The following is a 24987-nucleotide window of genomic DNA, read 5'->3' as shown; positions in this document are numbered from 1 at the left end:
TTCTTGTTTTTTTCCTTAACCTCATTTCTCAGTTCCCTATCTTTCTCTAATTCCTCAGCATTTATTTCCTTTTTTATCCATACATTTTTGTATTTTTCACTGTTAGTTTTGCTGATTTTGATAGTACTTCTGCTATCATTTGTGTTCTTAGTTTGATTTTCATTAGTCTGTGATTGTTTTCTTTTGAGTATGTACTCATCCTGTGTACGTCATCAATTTCTGTATCTAGACTTTGTCCTTATTGAACCACTTTTAGAATCTACTTCGCAATTTCTTTCTCTTCCTTTTCCCTTTGGTATTTGTATACATTGTGTTTTTCATTTATACCATAAACCACAATGCATTTCTTTTTGGCTACTGTGTCTCTCACCCAATTTTCCTTCTCTTTGATCACCTTGATCACTGTTTCCTTTGCTTTCTCTTCTACCTGCTGCTGTGCTCTTGCTATGAATGATAGTTTTTGACTTTCGCATTCCTTTTTCCACTGGTTTTTTATTTCGTTTAGGTCAGTCTCTTTGATTGATTCTTCCATTTTTTTCCCTTACTGCTTTCAATTGTTCTTTTACCTCTTTTTTTCAGTTCATCATTTGCAATCTTAACCTTGTTTTCCTTTCTTTGATTTTCTCTTTTTATTGCACTTAGTTCAGTTTTTAGTTTGTTTAATTCCCTTAGTATTACCTCGTTCATTGTACGTAGATTGTTTACTTCTAGTTGCAAAGCTTTGTAGTCTAATCTTAAATCGATCACTTCGTCTGCTAAGTTGTTAATTTTTCTGCTTCTTATTGCTCTGCTAATCCTAAAATCTCTCTGTGTCCAAGGTTTTCTTTATTGTTTCCCCTTGCCTCGTAAACCCCGAGAAATGCTCATCACTTCGTACCACCTGCTGGTCGCTTTAGGAGTGTCGTTTAAGCAAGTTTTTTCTGTGTATTACGCCTCACGGGGACTCGATCATGGATGTCTAGTCCTCTCTCCGTTGGTTCATTAATTCTTCCTTCTTTATTACTTTACATTTTGTATTAAACTAATCACTCAAGAACTGGATCGGATATAAACAATACCACAATACCAACTAGGCGTTTTTCCTGGTGAGCAGTAAAGTGCTCATTCGGAGCGCTAATCGTATCAAAACTGGACATTGAAGTGGTGATAACAGATGCTCAGCCAGCTACTACTCATAGTCCTCAGTGAGATTGGTACTCATGAAAGATAAGAAACAAAATAAGGCCTTTTGCAGAATCTTGGCATGAAGATACACAGTGTTGGAATAATGATGGTATTGGGAAATACTTATGAATATAGACTTAATTGTATGAGCATGCAGAAGTAGATATTATTACTTTCACCTAGGCAAACATATACATTTATGAAGTTGTAAATCAATTTAGAAGATTATAGTGGGAAGGGGAATTGGGGGTTTTGGTTGAGAGGATTGGTGATGGTCCTCTATTGCAGGGGTAGTGTGAGTTTGTGAAGGAATAGACTGTATGTCGAGGCCATGGGGGACTCTTGATATGATCTTTGTGCAAGACTGTCTCCATAAGATCATGCAAACTGAGTGCACTTTGTTCTTTGACTCGCATCCAATGATATGATAGGGTCCAGAGAATTTAGAGGTGTGTCAAGGTGAGGGTGTGGTTGAGGATGTAAACAATGATATTTACTGGGTATTTTGTCCTTACTTTTGCTGATTTGGACATGTGTGAGGAGTTAGTGTGTCTCTTATGTTTGGAATGCAAATACACAGCTGTCAATAAAGTAGCAGAGTTAGAGTTGTGGGGTGTTTGGGTGGCGGTGTCATTTATATTAGCAGCTGGTGCATCCTCGGGTGATGAATCAGAGTGAATTTGAATGAGGTGGGTTAGTCTTAACTGACATTAAATCATGTTCCGCCTGCTCAGCCATGTTGATGTGGTTGACTTCGTGGGAAGTTGCTGATGGCAATGCAGGGAGAAAATGGTTTGCATAAATGATGCCATTTTGAGTAGGGTAAATGATATGTTGCTTCATCAATGTTAGGCCTACAAGGATATCAGCAGGAAAATAAACATCAGCTATGTAGGTGGTAACTGGAATGGAAGGGCACTCATCTTTGAAGTTAATGTCTAGGGAGAATTTACCAATGATAGGGAATGGTACGTCATCAACATTGCAAAGGTTGACGTAAGGGGTTCCAAAATGGTGACATGTTTTGTTTCAGTGTATAATTTGTGGAAACTGTGTACTGACATGATGTTAACTAGGGAACCCTCCTTGAGAAAGATTGTCACTTTGAAAGTTAAGGAACGGGAAGATACGTCTGGGATATCCAGGAAATGTACCAGTAGAGTTGATGATGGAATATCTGGGTATGGAGTAACTGCCCTTGGTGTACACTGAGTCTTTGTATTATATAGTCACAAATGAGATAAGTTACATGAATACCTTGCAGGGGATGTGTTACATGAATGCTTTGCAGGAGATGTGTTATGTGAATGTAAACGTAAGACTGAAGGAGACTGCAAGAGACCATGAGGCCTACACTAGGCAATTCCATGCCCATTACCACCTGTCATCCCCATCCATAAAGTTGTCTAACTGTTTCTTAAAACAACTGATAGTTTCAACACTCACTACATGGTTACTAAGTCTGTTCCATTCATTGACCACCCTATTAGTAAACTAATTCTTGCCTATTTCCTTCTTAGATTTAAATATGTCCAGTTTAAATCCATTACCGTGAGTCCTGCCCTATTGTCATAGTATGATGACCCTGTTTGTGTCACCCTTGTTAAAGCCTTTGATACACTTAAACACCTCTATTAGGTAACCCTGCACTTGGCATCTTTCCAGAGAGTGCAAATTAAGGTGCCTAAGTCTCTCACCATAAAGTAAATTTCTGAGCCCATGTATCATTTTGGTCATTCTTCTCTGTACTGATTCCAGTGAATTGATGTCCATTCTATAAGACGGAGACCAAAACTATATTGCATAGTCAAGGGTGGGTCTAACTAACGCTAGATAGTTTAATAATTATCTCAGCATTTCCATTTATAACTGTCCTAACAATGAAACCTAATACTCTGTTTGCTTTATTCCTGATGCTAATGCACTGTTTACTGGATTTAAGATCAAGACTCTCTAGAACTCCCAAGTCTCTCATGTACTCAGTTTTTTCTAAAAACGTGTTATCCAAGCTATATCTATTTTTGGGGTTGTGTAGCCCTATGTTTAACACGCTGCACTTTTAGATATTGAAGTTCATTTGCCATTTCACTGACCATGTGAACAATTTGTTAAAATCTTGTTGCAGAATCTCAGCGTCGTCTCCTGACCTAATTCGGCATCCTATTTTAGTGTCATCCGCAAACTTACTATTAATCCCATTGTCCAAGTCGTTTATGTACATAATGAACAATAAGGGACCCAAAACTGAGCCCTGGAAGACCCCACTAGAAACACACCCCTACCTAGATTTTACACCATTTATGGTGACTCACTATTTTCTGTCACTGATCCAAGCTTTATTCCATTCTAACACTTTCCTTCCTATGTCAGGCTTTGATTTTATTTAGTAGTCTCTGGTGGGACACCTTGTTGAATGCTTTGCTTAAGTCAAGGTAAATAATATCGTAACAATCATTGTTATCTGATGCCTTATATACTTTAGTATAAAAGGATAGAATATTAGTCATACATGACTTACCCATGGAGAAACCATGCTCTGTGTCAAATCAAATCATGTCTCTCAATGTGTTGTCTGAGTCTATTCACTATTATTGATTCAAGCATTTTACCTATAACTGATGTAAAACTGATTGGCCTGTAGTTGCGTATAGATGATTTATCTCCTTTTTTGAAAACAAGAACAATGTTTGCCCACTCCCAAGCAATAGCCACAAAACCAATACCTACTAACTTGTTAAATATTTCTGTTAACTGGTGACAGATTTCAAATTTACACTTTAAGTACTCGGAAAAATTTCGTCATGACCTGGGGATTTTGTAGCTTTAAGTCTTTCAACCTGCTTGACTATTTCTACCTTATTAATGCTGATATTAGATAATCTAATTTCTTCATCCCCACTGAAAATTGGATCACAGTCAAGTACCTTGTATAACTTCTCCTTAGTAAACACTGAGAGAAAATATTTGTTAAACGCCTCACTCATTTTTTCCTCCGATTCTATCATGACAGTTTTGCCATTTTGACTTGGGCCTATCCTTTCCTTATTTTTTGTTCTTTAGAGATGAAAGAAGCCCTTTGGGTTGGATCTCGCTTGTTTGGCAACCTTCACAGTTATGTTTTGCTGTGCACTTGTTCTTTTTAACCAGTTTTGTCATATCTTTATATTTAGATATAAGGTGTATTTCTATATTTTTATTTTTACATGAAGTCCTCTTTTCATCCTGTTTCATCCTGTTTGTCATCCATTTGGGAGTATTACTATTCTTCCATATTGACTAGAGGGGAATAAATTTATTTTGTGCATTTAGAATTAAATGTGTTGACCTCACACCTGCAAGTGACCTTACCCAAGGTACACTACCCTCCATGACCTGACCCCTGACCATACTAATAACATCTACACTGACCTTATATCTGACCCTGTCACAACCCCCTGGGTCAGTCCCATAAGTGATCAAATGTCTTGTATAGTCTCTCATCTTGTCATAATTGGCTCTTCTGAAGTCTGGTACAGACGCTCCTCTACTTATGTTCATTCGTTTTACGTTTTTTCGATTTTACGTTTGAACTGACTGTAAAAAAAATTGTAAAAAAAAAAAAATTTTGAGTGAATTTTTTAGTTTAGCGCGCTCTCCATAGTTCAAACGATACTTACGCATGACGCTGCGTCCATTGTTTACATTGCACAAACGACAGATTGAAAGTGCCTTGCCTCCTCCTCCTCCTCCACCATCTCAATTTATGTTGCTTGAATTTAATTTATTTGAAATTAAGGTTATTATTTTACAATGTTATGTGTATAATTAATGATTTAGGGTTGTTTTGTAAAATACGGTAATAGAATTTACGGATGTATAGTACAGTAACAACTTACGTTCGGCCGTTCAGAACGTAACTAAAATGTAAGTTGAGGAGCGTCTGTACTTGAGTGAGGAAAAGAACGATCTGGGGAGCCTTGTCTGTGTTGCGTCCATGCTAGCAGCACACAGCAACAATCACTTGTGTGAAACGATGTACTGTGATGATCACAGTGTTTGTCTGGTTATGAGGGGCACTTGTGGTAACGTGTTAATGAGGTGTCCTGGTTTGTGGCATTATGTACAGAACATTTGTGTTCTTGAAGGGGAGCGTTGGCATGAGTGATATCATGTGCAAGATGTCTTGATCTCGTGTTATGTAAAGGGGACTGTGTGACCTGGGCTATTGTGTAGGTACTGACTGGCTCTGTATCTGAGGGATAGCTTTGTCCATGTCAGAGAATTTGCCTAGTGTGATACTTGGTGTGAATGGAGTTGTGCTAGCTTTTTGGAGTGTGTCTGGGTGTAATTGGGAGGGTAGTTGAAAGTATGCCAGGAGTTGACTACGTGTTCCATTGATATTTTGTAGTCTGAGACCCAGTCTTAGTTTATGAGTCTTTCTCCGAGTTAACTTTTTTGACCTGTTTTTTCTTTTGTGTTTTGTGGCCCATGATTGTAAGTTTTTGCCAAAGAGTATAGGGGGGAAAGTGCTCCAAGTGGCTCAAATGTAGCAAAGTACTTTTTAAAGTTTTCTTTGAATTCCTGATAGTTCTCAGTTTCCTCAAATAAATCAGACTGAATGACATCACCAGCTAATGTGTTATTCTTATCTATTCTGGATGTTAAGATGTTTATTTTGCCCTTGTTGTCTGTGACGTTTCTTTGTGTTATCTCTGATTCAGCCTCAGAGAAGAAATTATGTACATAAGTGTTCCTGCTATTGAAGAGGTAATGTTGTCTCATCCTTGACTACGGTGATAAGGTTTTGTGTTGTCATGGTGTTTTGAGTAACAGGCGAATGTTCTGAAGAGTTGCTAGTAGGAGAAGGGGACATAATTGGTGTATTTGAATTGAGCATAGAGAGGATTTGTGTACAGGGTTGGTATGTCGAGTCAGAGAGGGCTTTGGACATGTTCATGTACAAAATTATGAGACAAATGGGTTGAGACTGTGTTGTTACTAGGTGATAATGAGAACAGAAAAATATCTATGATATCATAATGTTAGTAGATGAAGGTGCTGCAGTGGGTGGATTGGTGGGAAGGTGCACTACTGGAAACGGGGAGTGATTAGCAGTGTATTGTTTTGGTGAGTTAAGAAAAAGTATATATATGTGAAACCAAAGTGTGCATATATAAGATGATAAAATAAGAGAAATGAAGGCAGAGATCTTGCGCAGCTAGGTGCATGGAGTCAGGGGTCATTGGCTGTTGATGCCGCGATGATCATTGACTGTTGGTGCAGTAATGTGCGAAGCGCTATTCGATGTTGGGAAAGGGAGGTTGTCCAACTCGTGTGATGGTGGAGTAGGAGGTTGTCTAACATCTTGGTGTTGATGTGGAGGAGGCAGCAGGCATCATGGATGCTAGAGAATGCCTCGGAGGGGAATTTCCTCATCGTAGATGCTGGAGGAATGCCTTGGAGTGAGATTTCCTTATCGTAGATACTGGAGGATGCACAACATAGATGTAGGACTCTTCACTTCGTAGTAGGATGATGGGCAATGCCGCTAAGAGGGGTTGCCTTGTAATGATGCTTAGTGATGCAGGGGAGAGGGGCCTGTGCCTTGTGGCAATCTGGATTTTGGTGAAGATTGGTAGCATTGGGAGATGGCTATGTCCAAATGGAGCCACTTTTGTAGTTGCTTTTTATCCCATGCTGGCCCACCAGAATATAGAGTTGTTGTTTACTTCTACATTGGAGTTACTGGGAGTTGTCTTTAATTTAATGTTCCAGGCTGCTCTCTGGTATGAATTGGTATGGTATATAAAATATCAAAACTTGCAGACAACACAAAAATGGCTAGTGAAATCAGTAATGCAGCAGATAGGGATCAGCTACAGTCTGATATAGGTTGTTTATTTGAGTGGAGCAGTAAATGACAAATGGAATTTAACATTGATAAATGTAAAGTTTTGCATATAGGCAACAAAAACAACTAGTGATTTTTCCATGAACAATAATCAGTTTCAGGAATCAGATAAAGAAAAAAGACCTAGGTGTCATAGTATATAAAGATCTAAAACCAACTATGCAGTGTACCAAAGCTGCAACAACTGCTCAGCAAGTAGCAGGATTTATTGGAAGAACATTTGAATGTATGTACATACATACATATACCAAGAGCTTTTCCCCCCATTACAAGGGAGATAGCCAAAAATCAAAGGCATAAATCCACTTGCACCCATTTCATCACATACTCCACTCCCATTCACCATTCCTCCCTCCCACTTTTCTTGATCATGGGTCATCCCAGCATCTTGCCCATTGTCTTAGGTCAGAAGCTATGCAGCATAACACAGCAAAACCACAGCAAGGCCTCTTCATTTTATCACCAACCCACCCCTCTCCATCCCCTCGTATAGAAAAAGAGAAAATGGGAAAAATCCCTTACATTTGAATGTAAGAATGAAAAAGTAATTTACTTTATACCATTCTCTTGTAAGGCCTCATCTCAAATTCTTTGTTCAGTTTTGGTCCCCATATCTTATTAAAGACTAACAAATTAGAAAGGGTTCAATGTTGACTCGCTAAAAGATCCCTCTTTTAGGTAATAATCCCGAAGAAGAGCATCTAAGTGAACTTAATTTGCTTAGCTTATTCAGACATAGAATGCATGGTGATTTAATTGAAATTTTTAAGTAGCGAGATTGGTCTGTATGATACAGGTTTATTTGGTATCAAGACTATGATTAGCTATGTGAACTATTTTGCAAAAGTTTGGGATTTTATTATGTAGCCAGTAGTTGAAAATGTCCATTAAAGATCTTATGACTGTTTGACTAAAGTGTTTGAAGTGGATCTTGTATAATTTTATTGCATGTTACAGACATTAAACATGTGCAAAGTAATAAATAATATACATCATTATATATAAAAAACAGTCCAGTTATCCATCAACCAATTCTTCCTTCCATGTAAGTGAGATTGGTCCGTATGATGCAGGTTTATTTAGTATCAAGACTATGATTAGCTATGTGAACTCCTTTGCAGAAGTTTGTGATTTCATTATGTAACCAGTAGTTGAAAATGTCCATTAAAGATCTTGTGACTATTTGACCAAAGTGTTTGAAGTGTATCTTGTACAATTTTATTACATATTACAGACATTAAACATGTACAAAGTAATAAATAACATAATATAATTATATATAAAAAACAGTCTCCATCAACCAGTTCTTCCATCCATTGCCTTCAAAATCAAAAGCCTCCCCACCTCCACTCTAGTGATTACCTCATCATCATCATTGTATGCAAACGCCACATTGACCATCTTTACACCACCATAATTTACTGGGTGGTGGTGGTAATGTTCATGATCACTCATAACTTGTACTAGGCTGGGGATCTTTAGGGTATCATCATGTGGGGTTGTGTACATTGTTAGAAAAATGTGCTTAGTTTAGTTTGAGGAATAAAAGGTGTGCCATCTGGAGAATAGACAATGGTTGTTGTGAGAAATGAATTACTGTACCAGTGGAAGAAGCAAAGGCTGAGTCCATCCAAAAATTAGAACTAAAGTGTTGAATAGAAGAGGGCCTTGTGTAATTTTCTTGAAGAAAAGAGGAAGTAAAACAGAAGTAAGATCTTGATATATGCATACAATATTACTGATCAAAGTAGCTTTTTTGTCAAAATTGAGAGTTTGTATGTGTACACTCACTTTGAATGGAACTAATGGCATTGACCAGGAATGAATTATTAAAGTATACTCTAATACTTTTGAATTCATAGTCAGTCCCTTCATCTTGTGGGACTCAACTGAATGTCTGCAAGCATTAGACAAAATAAAATCACAGATTCACTCATATTTGTAAAAGATTGAAATTCTTGGTGAGAGAATTATTAGCATTACTATTTTAGTTCTTTGGCATTTCTTTTTTTGATTTAGTGTATTTATTGCTCCTTTCAGGTTGTAGGGTTTCCAAGAATGGAGGCCTGGTGGTTGGTCGTTCAGTCTTGGGTTGTCCAAGACATTTTGGGAGTCTTAAGGACACTAAAGGGCCAACATTTGCTGGTGCAGTAGCTGTATGTGAAAGAGAGCCATACAGTTGTGCAGGGAAATACAAACTCCAGTGTGAGGTCAATCCTCATTGGCTTCTTACATCACCAGCTCTCCGTGTCTCATACACCACTGTTTATGTACCACAGTACCGATTCTTTCACACTTCAAGGCATGAATGGTGCAAAGAATCCTCAAAATCATCCTCACAGGTGGAGGTGACAAAAAAGGCTCTGAAGGACAAAGCCAAAGCAGCTGGCTCCCCATTATCATCAGAGAAGAGGGCAGCTTTAGCTGTACGCAAGTCTTTAGGGCAAAGAATTAAAGACGAATTATTACATTACTACCATGGTTTCAAACTACTCTTCATTGATGCCAGGATATCGTGCAAATACATCTGGCGTGTACTAAATGGTGATACCCTTTCTCGGAGGGAGCACAGGCAGGTGAGTGGTTACAATATATTTTTCTTCCTTTCTTTTTATTTTATTTTTATTTATTTTTTATAATGACAGCTGTATTGTGGGATTTCTTACCCAGTGAGATTTTAGTAGGGCTCACTAGTTATTACAACTTCAGACTGGCTTATGCTGTGTAGCTTTGCATTATTATAAAAGCTAATTCATCTCTGTTCCATCCATAAATTATTTCTTTCTCCCTCCTCCCCCCCCCTCTCTCCCTCCCCCCCCTCTCTCCCTCCCTCCCCGCCTCCTTTCCCCCTTCTCCCACTTCCCTTCTCCCCCTCTCTCCCCTTCTCCCTCTCTCTCCCCTTCTCCCTCTCTCTCCCTTTCCCTTTCTCTCCATCTCTCTCTCTCTCCATCTCTCTCTCTCTCTCTCTCTCTCTCTCTCTCTCTCTCTCTCTCTCTCTCCCTCCCACTCCCTCTCCCTCCCACTCTCTCTCCCTCTCTCTCTCTCTCTCTCTCTCTCTCTCTCTCTCTCTCTCTCTCTCTCTCTCTCTCTCTCTCTCTCTCTCTCTCTCTCTCTCTCTCTCTCTCTCTCTCTCTCTCTCTCTCTCTCTCTCTCTCTCTCTCTCTCACCCCTCTCCTCTCTCTCTCTCTCCCTTTCCCGTCTCTCTCTCTTCCCCCTCTCCCTATCTTCTTTCTCCCTTTCACCCCTCTCACTCTCTCTCTCTCTCACATACACATACACACACACACAAGCACAATTGCAAAGATATATGAAAGAGTTATTAAAAACAAATGGACTAAACACTTGAAAAATAACAAAATATTAAACTCCAACCAATTTGGATTTAGAAGGGGAAGATCATGTACTACAAACTTATTATGCTTTTACTCAAGATTGCTAGACATAATACAAGAAAGAGATGGCAGGGCAGATTGTGCCTTCCTGGACCTACAAAAGGCTTTTGACAAAGTACCACACAAAAAACTACTAAGAAAAATTGAAATCATTGGCGGAATACAAGGAAAATTATTGGAATGGATGGAAGACTTCTTGGAAGGAAGAAAAATGAGTGATACTTAGAGAAAAGAACTCAAAATGGGTAAACATGATAAGTGGAGTACCCCAAGGCTCTGTGTTGGCTCCGATAATGTTTGCTATTTATATAAATGACATGGATGAAGGAATTAAATGCTACATAAACTTTTTTGCAGATGATGCAAAACTATTGAAGAGAGTGAGTAACGAAGAAGACTGTAAATCTTTTCAGGGAGATCTGGACAAAGTCTGGAATTGGAGTAAAAAGAACGAAGTGAATTTCAACATTAAAAAATGTAGTATAATGGAATTTGGAAAAAGCAAAAATAGAATATCTGGTAAATACAAAATTGGAACAAAAGAAGTTACAAAAGTAAACTCGGAAAGAGACCTAGGAGTGATCATTTCAAATGACACCAGACAAACATGTAAACAAAATAGTTGGAGAAACCTACAACTTAATAAGATCAATGAAAGTGGCCTTTGACTACATGGTCAAAGAAATGGTGAGGAAAATCCTAGTTACACTGATAAGACCAAAATGAAGAGTATGCAGCGTCACTATGGACACCCAGTACAAAAAAAAATTTGATATCCATATATAGAATTATGAAAGGGATGGAAATCCTTGACAGTGATGATCTACATAACCCTGGACAGGTAGCGTGGACAAACTCTCCCGCTATGGGTAGCATGGAGTCATATCTGTTACTTTCACTTTGGGCGCTTATACCCAGTTACCATTATGCCCTTCTTTATTTATTTTTTTTTAAGTTTACTAATATAGAGACTCTACTTTCTACTGGTGAAGAAGAAAAAAACGCTGAATATAAAAATAACACTACTTACATGATAATGAAAAAATGTATAGAAATAGACATTTGCTCAAATAACAGGCACTGTACACTTTAGAATACCAAATTCCACAAATAACGAGTGTTTTCTTGAAAGTAGAAGAGTTCCTGAGTTGATTGATGTAAAAACATTGTTGATTGGAGCAAAACTGCAAAATCTGTAAAGAAAAGAAAAAACACAAAATTACTCAAATTTTTGGTGTGAAAGGAAGGCTATATCTATATCTGAATGAAATTTTCCAGAAGTCATCTACAATTATCCTAGATGATGACAAAACCTTAGAAAATTATATCTAGTGACTATAAACTAAAAAAAAAGAAAAGGGCATAGTTTTAATGTAACCCTTACCGTGCGCAATTTACGTAAAAGAAAGGCATATTTAGAGTACTAATAATTGATGAATATGGATGAAATTTTGCAAAAGTAATCTACAATGGCCCTAGATGAGGGCAAAAATGTTAAAAATTATATGTAGTAAGTATAAACTGGTAAAAAAAAAAAAATTGTGAAACTTACCACGATCTTCATGATGGGTGGCATTGTTGGGTTTGGCTCTGAGTGCCACTTTGTGTTGTCCTTAGCCTTGTAGGAGTTATCTGGCAATCTCTTCAATGCCACACCTTCTGCAGGGCGAAGAGGGCCTCTCCTCCTTTTCCTACTCCTGAGCTCCACGGGACTAAGGGCAGGAACAGGAACAGCTGCTGTAACCGCAGGAGACGCTGAAGGAGGCACAGGAGACGCTGCAGGGGGCACAGGAGACGCTGCAGAAGACACAGGAGACGGTGAAGGAGGCACAGGAGACGGTGAAGGAGGCACAGGAGACAGTGAAGGAGGCGCAGGAGCAGCTGAAGAAGGCCCAGGAGCAAGGAAATGCAAATGGACTGCGTGCGAGACAGCCAAATCTTGCATCTCATCAGCTGATTCTTCCTCAGGTTCAGCACCCACACATTGGGCCTCATCCTCCTCCTGCTGCCAAGTTAGGGCATCGTGCAGGTTGTCACGGACATTGTGTGCCTCAAAAGTCACTGTAGAAGGCTCTTCTTCATTGCTACTCACGAAAAGGGCCTGCAAATACTCCTCCTCCATCAGGCTTCTCTTTGCCATGCTGAAATTTGAAAATTAGAAATTAGCCTCAAAATTATTTCACTAAGTAATAATGCAGTAATGTAAAATGCACAACTTTTGCAATTGCGTGACTTACCCGAGTTACGGTAGCGTGGTGTTAGATATGCACCATTTACATCTTTGGAGGGCAATAGCCGGTGAAGGCGACGGAGCAGAGGTGACATGTGTTGCTTCCACTGAGGCCGGTGAATAACTAATGGTCCCCGAAATACAAGCGAGATCATGCTAGGCGTCTATGCGCAGAAACAAAAAAACGCGTTTTGCGCAGCGCCTTGGTGCGGATCTGACACAACGCTACCTGTCCAGGGTTAAATGGGACAGAAGAAATACAAGGGGACACAAGGAGAAACTTAAGGACAGTTACATAAGAGATCTAAAGAAGAATAGCTTTCCACATAGTGATAGATACATGGAATAAATTGAAAGAGAAAACAGTGAGTGCTAAAACTATACACGACTGGATGTGGAAAGATACAACTGTGGGTCCCTATGAGCATAGCTCTTCTCCCGCAAAATACAACTAGGTAAATACACACACATATTCTCTCTCTCTCTCTCTGTGTATGTGTGTGTGTCTCTCTCACCTATCCCTTTCTCTCTTTTTCTCAGTAGTTTTTAATTTTTCATTTACCACATGAGTGGGAGATTGTGTAGTGTCCTTTCTGTTGTATATTATTAGGGACTAGTGGTGGTCCTCTGGGATGCTACCCATTTTTCAAACCTGTCAAACCCTCCACTTTTGTTTTTAGGTACAGCTGCATGAGGGTGACACTTGGTGTCTGGGTTGAGCTCAGGGTCTCTGTATCATTACTGTATTTCTTCCCTTTTCATAAAAGGAGAATTGACAACAACCAACTGACTCCCTCTTACTACATCTATAAGCTGATGAAAAAACATTCCCACTAATAACAGACAATAGTCCACTGTGAGACCTTAGGTTTCTAGTTGGTAAAACTCAATGCAACAATTGTTATTATGTAATATCTGTAGATATTTCTTGTATGCTTGAAACAGAAGACAATCTCTTTTACAGCTGGTTAGAACTACTAGTGACCTCTTCCGTCTCCTGCCCTTCTCTGTGTTCGTCATCATCCCATTTATGGAGTTCCTACTCCCTGTAGCATTGAAGCTCTTCCCAGGAATGCTGCCATCCACATTTGAAACAGCAAATGAAAAGGTACAAATTAATTAACCTTAAGATTTTATCAGTTTGTCATAAATATGTACTCCACAGAGGTACAAAAGATTTTGATATGTGTGATGAAAGTCAAGTCCTTTCATCTTCCCTTTACTAACATGTCCAGAGATGCTCAGTCTGAAAAAAAAAAAAAAAAAAAAAAAAATAAGTCATGTGTTTAGAAACACACACATATTCTCTCTCTCTCTCTCTCTCTGTTTAAGAAGAGCCAAGCATAGATATATAAGGGACAGGGTGGTTGGTAAGGTATGAAGGACTATGTAATAGTATCTACAGGGAGGAAAGGAAGAGTTCTGGATGTTTGTTTTCAGGAGAGAGAGTTGGGAGTGTCGGATCATTTCTTGGTAGTAGGAAAATTGAGAATGGAGGAGGAAGAAATAGGTTGTAGGTAAAGAGGTTCTGAGTATAAACAAATTGGAGTAGGTAAAGAAGAAAGAATACCAGGAAAAATACAGAGAAATGTGAGAGGTGGTGAGGGATAAAGAAGTAGGAGTAGAAGAGTGGGTACATTTCAAAGAAGTGACAAAGGTAGTGAATGGTGGAATAAAGAAAATGGGAGATAAGCCAGTTTGTTGTTGTTGTTGTCGTTCCCTAGACTGTCTGTCCGAGCAGTCCCGTCTCCCCAAGGAATGCCATAGCCGAAACTGGGTTTTCCCACAAATCCTTTATAGAGCGTATGTTGTGTTGTTTGCGTGCATGATTGTGTATAATGCAGTCTTCCATTATGTGTTGTATGGTATGGGGTGAAGTGTTACATCCTGGGCAGCTGTTCACAACGCGGTCATCCAGCCTCTTCTGGTAGCTTAGAAGTGCTGGGTGGTGACCGCACCGCAGTCTGGCCAAGTGGACTCTCTCCTTTTGTGGGAGAGAGGATTCAGAAGGGTGGATATCAGGGGGTCTGGCATGCAGCAGTGTGTTGTCTTTCAGTGTGTTAATGGAGCGGTGAGTGATATGATTATGAATATGTTTCCGGAGGCTGGTATTTGGTGGTTGTGGAGGAAGAGAAGAGAGTATCTGTGCGTGATACAGGTCTTTGGGTGTTGTTTTAATGTTTCTTGGTGTGTGTGGGTGTTCTGCTATGTAGTGTAGCGGGTGTAATGTGTTTGTGGTGGCTGCAGCAAGTGTTTGTGTGCCTCTCATGTCGAGGTGGTCCTTGACTTTGAGGACTTTTGTTTCATGGTGTAAATGGTCTGTAGGTGTTGTATTTGTGCAGCCTGTAATTGTTTTTAGGGCTTTGTTTTGTATGATTTGAAGGGTGTTGTGGTGTGTCTCACTGAGATTAGGAGCCCATGCAGGACTCGCATAATTCAACACTGAGCGTATGCATTGTTTGTATATTGTTGTATTAGTTTCTTTGTTTTGTCCAAATGTTGTTCCAGTGATTGACTTAAGTGCGTTAAGTCTGGGTGTGCATTTGTTTTTTATGTTTGTGATGTGTTGTTTGAAAGACATGGATGTATCATATGTTACACCAAGAATTTTTGGTGTGTTTGTGTGTGGTATTAGAGTGTTGTTGATGTAGAGATGAGGTATGTATTTGTGTTCTTTTGTCCAGTTGGTGAGAAGTGTTGCTGTAGATTTGGTTGGAGCTATTTTGAGTCTGTTTGTGATGAACCATGTGTTGAGTGTGTCAAGGTATGGCTGGATTATTTCTGCAGCTTTGTGTTACGATGTGTGCATGTGATTGTTATGTCGTCTGCGTAGGAAGAGATTTGTATTTCTGAGGTGTCTGGTGTGGGTAAGTCATGCATGTATAGATTAAATAGTGTGGGGGATAGAACTGAGCCCTGTGGTACTCCGTTCTTAATGTTTCTGATGTGCGATGATTGGCCATTATATGACACGTAAGCATTCCTACCTGCCAGATAATTGGCCAGCCATCTTTTGGTGTTATTGTGCATGTCTGTGTTATATATTTTATTTGTTAGGTTGTGGTGAGGGATAGCATCAAAAGCTTTACTAATGTCAAATGTTATAAGAAGTGTTCTTTGGTGGGGCCTATCTGAATTGATGCCATCTAAAATTCTTTGTGTGAGGTTTGTCAGAAGAGTGTTTGTGGAGTGTAGTGGCCTAAAACCGTGTTGTGAGTCAGCAAGGGGAATATGTGGTGTGACAAGGTTAAGTATTAGGCGTTCAATGACTAGAGTGGGTGCAGAGAAGTGTGATTGGGCGGTGCGATGTTGGGATTGTTGGGTCTTTGTTCGGTTTTGGAATGGTGATTATTTTACCATGCTTCCAGATGTCGGGTATAGTGTTGTGTGAATAGCTGTAGTTTGCAATGTTTGTGAGTGCATGTATACCTTGTGGTCCAATGTGTTTCAGGTGGATGTTGCTTATGTTATCAGGGTCACAGGCAGATGAGTGCTTGAGACTATGTATTATGAGTTTTGTCTGACTGTCTATGAAGGGTATATAGTCTGAGTCTGTGGGAAAGTCTTTCTTACGTCGAATGGTGCGTCGGTCGTCAGGGTGAGAAGTGAGATGGCTTGTCTGTGCAAAATGACGTATGAGTGCGTTTGCCTGTTGTCTGTTTGAGGGTAGATTATCTGTTGTTGTGATTATTGCTGCGTGAGAGCGTGTAGTGTTACTGTTGGATAGTGTAATGCTGTTGAGTGTTTTGTACAATTTGCTGGTGTTTGTTTTGTGATCAAGTGTATTGATAAAGTTTTGCCAATTTTGTGTTTTTTGTTCATGTATTTTATTGGCAATCACAGTGTTTAGTGTTTGTATTTGGTCTGCTATGTTTTGAGGGATAGGTGTGGGGGTACCGTGTTTAAGTGTGTCACGTTGTCTGATGAGGCTTTGGATTTCTGGTGTGAAGTTGGGGTTGTGTGATTTTCTGTTGCCTCTAGGGATGTATCTCTTGTCTGCATTTTGTATGATTGTATTAAAAGTGTGCACAGCATTGTTTATGTTTGATTGGTGTACTGTTAAGTGTTTCAAAATGTTGTTCTGTCTCTTCAGTAAAAGCTTCCCAGTTAGCTCTCTTGTAATTGGTGTAAGTGTGTCTGTGGCCAACTGGGGTGCATCTTGTTTTGGTGGTGATGATGATTGGAAGGTGGTCAGAGCCAAGGGTTCCGACCACTCTCCATGATGTTGTTGGGGTTAGGCAGGGGGAGCAAAAGGTGATATCAGGAGAGGAGGGAGTGTAGAGGGCTTGGTGTGGGATATGTGTATGATTATGTGTGTTGTTCATGATAGTCAATGAGTCAAACTGAGTCTGTATATCAAGCCCTCTGTCTGTGTCAGGGTTGTCGACATACCAGGCAGACGACTTGGCGTTGAAGTCTCCACCCATGATCAGGTTGGGGATTGAGGCTAGTTGGCTAAAATGAGGCCTGAAGGTGTCTGGAACTGTGGGGGATGATTGGGGGGGAATGTACATGTTAACTATTGTCAGTGTTGATTTATTGCCTGTGCAGATTCGAATGGATTGGATTTCTGTTGTGTTATCTTTGGTAGGGAGGAGAATTTTGGTTGTGGCACTTGTGTCCACAAAACAGATGGAGTGGTGGATCAGGGTGATGAGTCCACCGCCATAGTCGTCAGTCCGGTCTTGTCTGATGACACTGTTTGTTGATGACACTGCTTGTAGCAGGATCATAAGAAGGATTAAAGAAGTTAGTGACAGTATGTGAAGGTGTGCAAAAGGAGGAAGTTTAAATTAGATGTGGGTAAAAGTAAGGTGATGAGATGTACAATGGGAGAGGATGGCTGCAAATTGGAAGTGAGTATTAAGGGAGAGAGGCTGGAGAAAGTGGATAGCTTTAGTACTTGGGGGTACATGTGGCAGTAAAGGGAGGAATGGAGGTAGAATGTAGATTGAGACAAGCAAGTATATGCCTTGGGGGATAAAAAATGTTATGAGAAATAGACACTTGGGAATGGATGCTAAGAGGAGACTGTATGAAGGGGTGATTGTGCTGACAGCACTACATGGGGCAGAAACATCGAATATAAGAGAGGAAAAGTTTAAATGTGTTTGTGATGAAATGTCTAGAGTTGATGATAGTAGATACAGTGTTTAGGAAGAAATTCAAGCACAAGTACACATGGGAGAGGGTGGTAGAAAGGGCATTAACCCCTTCACTACGGGCCAAAATCCCGCGGGCAGCATTGGCTGCCAGATGTGTGATGTTGCATCATAATACTCGCATTATAAAAAATATAGTTACCACTGTATTGCTCATTCTCTTTCACCCGTGAATTTTGATGACCGTAGAAAATATGATGAAGCCAGTTTACAGAGTATGGGGGTCACGCAGGTACAACTACAATATATATAATCAAGACACCGACATCGGCATCCTTGCGTACCCACTCACTCCTCATGACGCCGATGTAGGCGTCATCGTATCGAAGGGGTTAATGGACTAAATAGTAGTAACCAGGAGAATGGTAGAGTTATGGATATACAGTAGACCCTCGTTTTACGCGGGGGTTAGGGACCGGGAACCCCCGCGTAAAACGAAAATCCGCGTAAAATTCCGCCACTGAAGGAGATATACCAAAACAATCATTAGAACCCTAATAATTTTATTTCCACAATGAATTGCCATATTGAACAAAATAATACAATAGAAAAATAGGAAAACAATACAATACAAACAAAAGAACAAGAAAAAACAGTGCATGAAATGAATATATGTAGAAGGGGTAGTAGTCTAGGTAGCAGTCTAGTCGGACTCGGCATCAGAATTAGCTGGACCACCACGTTTCTGTAAAAACATGGTGATGGGCAATTGTACTCGGCGCTTTTTCATGTCCTGCAAAACGGCTTTGTAGGGTGCCATAACACTGTCGATGCCATTCTGCGCCGCAATTGCCCTCACCATGGATGTGTCAGTCTCATAAATGGCAGCCTTGAGAGCGGAGGCCTGTCGTATCAAGGCTGCCAATGAGTCCAAAGTTAATCCTTCCTGTGGCTGGCTTTCTTCTTCAACATTGCCCTTCTCCTCCTCCTCCTCCTCACTGGCCGACTGGACGAGTTCCACCAGTTCCTCCTCAGACAGCTCAACTGCATGGCCACGAACCAGTTCCCGAACCTCTTCTTCCTCCATATCTGCAAATCCTTCACCGCCAAAAATCCTTCACCCAAAAATCCGCGTAAATTCAAAACCGCGCATAAAAAATCCGCGTAAAACGAGGGTCTACTGTACATGTTCTAAGGGGGGAGAGGGGGGAATTTCAGATAATTTTTTGGTGGAAGGCAAGTTGAGAATGGAGAATAGATGGAGAAAGAGGAAAAGGACAGAAAGTAGGGAGGTGCATAAAGTAAATTGCTTAAATGAGAAAGCAAAGGACAAGGAATAATAGAAGCTGAGAGAGGAGTGGGAGAGAGTGAAGGATAGAGAAAAACTAGGAGTGGAGTAGGAATGGGGATGGTTCAAGGAGGGAGTCACAAGGTGTGCAATGATGGTGTGTGGAACAAGGAGGACGGGAGGAAATAGAAGGAGGGTAGTGAGTGGTAGGATGAGGAAGAGAAGTGAGCATTTGCAGATTGGTTACAAAATAGGACAAGAGAATCATATGAGAGGTACAAAGAAAAGAGAAGTAAAGCATAAGATAAAGGAGGCAAAGAGGAGAGCAAGTATTTCCACTTGAGTCATAAAAGGTGACAAAAACAGGACTGGGATAGGACTAGGCATCCTTCTCCCAATAGCCCCACAGGGGACATTCCTAAAAAAAAAAGCAAAGGCATAAGAGGGTCTGGGAGGAGTTTTCCACCCAGAACCCTAAGGTTTGGCTTTTTTAATGTGTGTGGTTGTGGTGCAGATAACAGTAAAAGGAAAGAGATAGGTAGTATGTTTGTGAGAATAAAGATGGATATGTTTGCATTGAGTAAAACAAAGTTGAAACAGAGGGGTGAGTTTGAGTTTGGAAATGTAATTGGGAGGGACTTGAGAGAGAAGGGGTGACCATACTATTAAGTGAAGAGAAAGGTAAGCATCTGGTGGAATGGAAGGTTTCTTCAAGGTTAATGTGGATGAAGGTGATCTAGTTCGTCTTCTAAAAATTCTTCAGGAACGCATATGTACCGTATAACGAGGACTTATTGTATATATATATATATATATATATATATATAAATATATTATATTTAGTACTTTTGTCATTGATGAAGTGTATCCGGGCTTTTGATTGAGTTTCAATATTCAAAAGCCAAAGGGGCGAAAGATGAAAGAATCTTATTTTTCTTGAATTATATGAAGGTAATTGGTCTTTTTTATCTAATAGGAAGCCAAAATGAAGAAAACTCTCAAAATCAAACTTGAAATGGCCAAGTTCTTACAGCAGACACTAGACAATATGGCAGTACAGGCTAAGGGACGTCGATCTGAGAGTGCAAAGGAATTTGTACAGTTTTATGAAAAGGTAAGAGATATCACTTTGTGCAGAAGTTTGAAGAAAAATGACTTAACTTGTATAGTTTGTAGGAAACACTCAGATATTTTAACAATTAACTGTCTGATTGGTGTCCATCAACCACAACAACATCAACAAAATGTGTTTCTAGTTTGAAAAGAGAAAGTAGCATAAATTCCTAGCTTCTGTTGTTGCTCCTGTTTAACCCCTTGGTACAAAAATGTGCTACAGAATTTATTCAGGTAAACACCAAGCATTTATATGTAAGGAAGTAAGGAATGTGATTGTAGGTAAGGGATTTAGACATCTTCATCAGTTTTTATTCTGGCTGAAGCCTTATGATTTTATGTACACTTGTGTATACCAAATATTTTCTCTCTCTCTCTCTCTCTCTCTCTCTCTCTCTCTCTCTCTCTATCACACACACACACACACACACACACACACACACAAGGTGGTAAGGGGGTAGCAGATCAAAGTATACACCCACTTTGCACCTATTCTACACCCAGCCAAAAATCCATTCACTGTACCCCCCAACCCAGACACACATATCTTAGTTCCACATAAATGAAGGGTTGTCCCTGTCCCTCACCACACTGCTCAAGCCTTCAAACTTGGTTATTTCACTTTATTCATGGCCTTTCAATATGACAGATTCACAAGACAGGTGAGCAAGTAAGCAATGAGGAAATCCTCAAATTCAGCAAATTGTTTGAAGATGAGATCACTCTGGATTCCATGACGAGACCACAGCTTGTTGCACTATGTCGGCTTTTGGAGATGCAGGCCTTTGGTACCAATAACTTCCTTAGATTCCAGCTTAGAATGAAGCTCCGTTCCTTGGTTGCAGATGACAAGGTGAGATGTGTTGTTTAATGTTATATTTGAAACCTGAATTTTCATAGAGTGCATAAGGGGGAAGAAGCCCATGGTCTGTAGGTAAATAGTCAATTTCTTTTGGATTTAATTTAACCTGAAACAATGAATCAATTTCAAATGTAATTGAACCTGAAACTGTGAGTTTGGCTGCTTATATATTCTTTTCAAGATGATGAATTTTATGGTTAGAATTAGTAAAGGGGGGCAGAATGTTATTTTAGATAAAGGCTGTATGCAGAAAAAATAGTAAAGGCATTAGTAGCATGGGTAATTTGGATGAGGAATATTTGTTTCTATATATCTCTGAAACTCTTGTAAACATACATATACCAAAGGCTTTTTTCCCCCCTGATAAGGGAGGTAGCAAAAAAACAAAGGCATAAAATCCACTCACACCCATTCCATCCCTATTACATTCCACTCCCCTCCATCCTCCTCCCTCCCTCTCATCTTGGCACCTCCTGGATGATGGGTCATCCCTGCATCTTGCCCACTGCCCTGGGTCAGAAGCAATGTCACAAGACACAGCACATCCACAGCAAGGCTGCTTCATTAATTCAGTGACCACCCCTCTCCGTCCCCTTATGCAGAAAAGGAGAAGACGGGGAGGAATCCCTTCGGGCTGTGTCAAATTATTTCTCATGCATACTCCCTTAACCCCCATCCCCCACCCATTCCACCTCATGCATCACAGCATCATCCATATACAACCATTCTCCATTCACCCCTATCTTCTGTCCTGTCCTGTCCTTCCTCAACAGGCATTCGCCTCTTTCCCAAAGCCTCTTTTACCCCATTCATCCATCTCATCCTAGGTCGACCCCTCATGTTCACTCCATCCACCTCAGCCTTCTATACCTCTTTTATTAGTCTTCACTCATTTTTTCCATGTGTCCAAACTGTCTCAGTACTCTTTCATCAACCCTATCACCCAACTCCCTTTCCAACCCCATTCTCCTCTTCACATCCTCATTTCTCACTCTAGCCTAGTAACCCCTATCATACTTCTCAGGCACCTCATCTCAAACCCATTCAAACTCCTCCTCTCTTCCTCTCTTACGTTCCATGTTTCTGCCCCAAACAGTGCTGTTGGCACAATCACTACTTCATACAATTCCCTCTTAGCATTCATTCCCAAATGTCTATTTCTCATTACACTTTTTAATCCACCAAGGCATTTACTTGCTTTTCTCAATCTACATTTTACCTCTGCCTCCACTCCTCCCTTTCCTGCCACATTCGCACCCAAGTATCAAAAACTATCCACTTCCTCCAGTCACCTTTTCTCTATGTACTTGGACTGTTGGGGCAGGTAACAGTCACTTCTGGGAATCTGAAAAAAGTGTGAAATTCAAACCAATTACTCCACCCAATATCTGGAATTATATATGCATGATAACCTTGGCTGAGTTCATCAGAGGAATTTACTCTGGCAGCCTAATATGGAGTTTTCAGATATTAATATTAATGATTCGTGGAAGGAAATGGAGGAGTTGGGGTGGAGGTAAACTGTAGATTGAGGGAAGCAAGTGAATATCTTTGGGGATTGAAAAGTGTCATGAGGAATATGTATCTGGGAAGGGATGCAAAAAGATTGCATGAAGGGGTTGATACTGCCTATGACACTGTATAGGGTGGAGACTTGGAATATAAGAAAGGCAGAGGGAAGTATAAATGTGATTGAGGTGAAGTATCTGAGAAGTATGGTAGGTGTTACAAGGTTGATAAAGTGAGAAATGAAGAGGTTAGGAGAGTAGGGGTGGATAGGGACCTGGCAGATAGGGCTAGTAAAAGATAATTGGGATGGTTTGGGCATATGGAAAGAATGAGTGAAGAAAGATTAGCAAAAAGTGTGGAAAGCAGAGGAGAGAGTAAACTTCAGGTGATGACCAAGGATGAAATGGATGGATGGGGTGAAAGGGGCATTGAGTAAAAGGGAAATGTGTGTTAACAAGAAAAGAAGAAGGGGTGAGTGGAGTATGGTCCTGTATTGATGATATTTTGATGCAACCTGAAGGGATTTTTTCCCGTCCTCTCTGTTTCCCATATGAGGGGATGGGGGTTACCATGTATGTGAAGCAGCCCTGCTGTGGAATAGCTGTGTCTTGTTGCATTGCTTATGAGCTGGGCAGTGGGCAGGAGACAGGGATGACCCTTTATTCATGAGGAGGTATGATTAGAGGGAAACAAGGGAGTGGAATGAGTGGGTACATGCCTTTGCCTTGGCTATCTTCCTTAAGAGGTAGAAGCCCCCTTGTATATAGATATATTGATAGAATATACACAAACATTGTATGGATGGGAGAGTTGGGTGAGTGGTTGATGGTGGAGGGGATTTCAGGTGACTAAGGTTCATTGGTACCATTGTGTGTATCTTTTATTCTTTAGGGATAACTCATAGGAATGTAAAATTCACTTATCTGAAATTTTTTAATCCTAGTAATGCTGGGTAAGTACGAATTTACTGTACAACAATTCTAGGAGTGACTTTATTTACTTGTTGAACTTGAATGCTGGTCATGAAGAAGTCTACTATCCTAAAATCTGGATTATTGACATCCAGAGTTTACAACTTTTACTGTATATCTATATATTTTGTTGCATATCAAGGTAATAGACCTAAATGCTTAGAGAAAAAAGAATTACAATTGAAATAAGGTTCTTGTTGCAGATTATTCAGAGAGAAGGAGTAGAGTCCTTGGCTGTATGGGAGTTACAACAGGCCTGCAGGACACGTGGCATGAGGGCCTATGGTATGTCTGAAGAACGTCTACAAAATCAGCTAAAGCAGTGGTTGGCACTGAGCTTGGATGAAAGAGTACCACCATCCCTGCTCCTCTTGTCTCGAACACTTTACCTTCCACCCAACATTCAGGCTGCTGACACACTGGCTAAGACTATTTCAGAATTGCCAGAAGAGGTAAGAAATTTGTTTGTATTAAAAGACAACAGATGTGCATAGGTATGATATATACCACGCGTTGAATTTTATTCTCTCATTCCTTCATCTTCTTATTCTTCAGGTTGCCACCCGAACAAAGGCGGCTATTGGAAAACGTGAAGGCAAAATTGACAATTTCACCCTCTTGGAGATAATTAAAGTGGAAGAGGCCAAGATTGCTGAAGAGAAGAAAGAGAAAGACAGATTACTTGCAGAGAAGCAACAGAAGGAAGAAGCTGCAAGACTTAAAAGTGAACAGGTATGTTAAAGTTAGCACATAAAAGTAAAAAAAGAAAAAGAATGATTAAATGAGTAAATAAACCTGGACTGTCAAACTTCTGGCTTTGGATGTTATGGGGATATGAATAGTTTTATTCTTGCTTCATTCTTTAAATGTACATGTCAACAAGTAAATAAATTGTCCTGGCTATCTTTTAGAAGACTTATAGACCCCTGAAAATTGACCAGGATTACTGGTTCACCCCATAAATCATTCAAGAGATTGTATTGTTCTCTGGAGGTGTTGAGGGTTGGATGGAGTATAAAGTGCTCTGTGACTTTTTGGTGGTGATTGCATATGGGGTAACTAGGGTTGCTATGCTAATCCACTGCAAAGCTTACTTCCCATGGGAGTGATTTCACTGCTTGGTTTATTTCTAAGGGGGTTGGGTGAGCTCCTCAGGGGGTTCTGGGTCTCCCATAAGAGATCTGGTGATTGATCAATTAGTTGAAGTATAGAATTTGAACCATTAGACGGAGTGGTTGGGAAATATGGAATGCCAAGGAAAAATTGTAGTGCAGTTGATGGTGGAGATGTATTTAGAGAGTTGATAATAGCTAATACAGTGTTTAGGAACAAAGTCAAGCATAATTATATATGGGAGAGGGTGGTGGATGGAAGGGTAGTAGACAGGGCTTTAACCCCTTCCATACGGTGCCGCACACGTAGGCGTCATGGACTTAGATCTCGGTGGCATTAGCCAATGCCAGCCG

The 24987-nt window shown here is 40.1% G+C and overlaps 2 protein-coding genes across 3 annotated transcripts in view; one reads left to right on the top strand and one right to left on the bottom strand.

The window, feature by feature from the left end:
- The window catches only part of LOC143029706 (mitochondrial proton/calcium exchanger protein-like), a 73732-nt gene that overhangs the window by 5763 nt on the left and 42982 nt on the right, over positions 1-24987 (top strand). For both annotated transcript variants that reach the window (XM_076192555.1, XM_076192554.1), the window contains exons 2-7: positions 9095-9630; positions 13641-13784; positions 20043-20180; positions 20829-21032; positions 23725-23973; positions 24077-24253. In XM_076192555.1, the coding sequence (XP_076048670.1) occupies positions 9095-9630; positions 13641-13784; positions 20043-20180; positions 20829-21032; positions 23725-23973; positions 24077-24253 (1448 nt within the window). The remainder of the gene's footprint in view (positions 1-9094; positions 9631-13640; positions 13785-20042; positions 20181-20828; positions 21033-23724; positions 23974-24076; positions 24254-24987) is intronic.
- Positions 11281-13113, bottom strand: LOC143029473 (uncharacterized). The gene is made up of 2 exons (XM_076192121.1): positions 11999-13113; positions 11281-11639 (listed from the first exon to the last, which is right to left on the bottom strand). The coding sequence occupies exons 1-2, from the start codon at positions 12584-12586 to the stop codon at positions 11469-11471; spliced, it is 759 nt and encodes a 252-aa protein (XP_076048236.1). The 5' UTR covers positions 12587-13113; the 3' UTR covers positions 11281-11468.

This window comes from Oratosquilla oratoria, chromosome 11 (genome assembly GCF_046742065.1).
Source record: "Oratosquilla oratoria isolate Oo_2021 chromosome 11, ASM4674206v1, whole genome shotgun sequence".
Taxonomy (NCBI): Eukaryota; Metazoa; Arthropoda; class Malacostraca; order Stomatopoda; family Squillidae; genus Oratosquilla; species Oratosquilla oratoria.
This window is presented reverse-complemented; position numbering and strand designations above follow the sequence as displayed.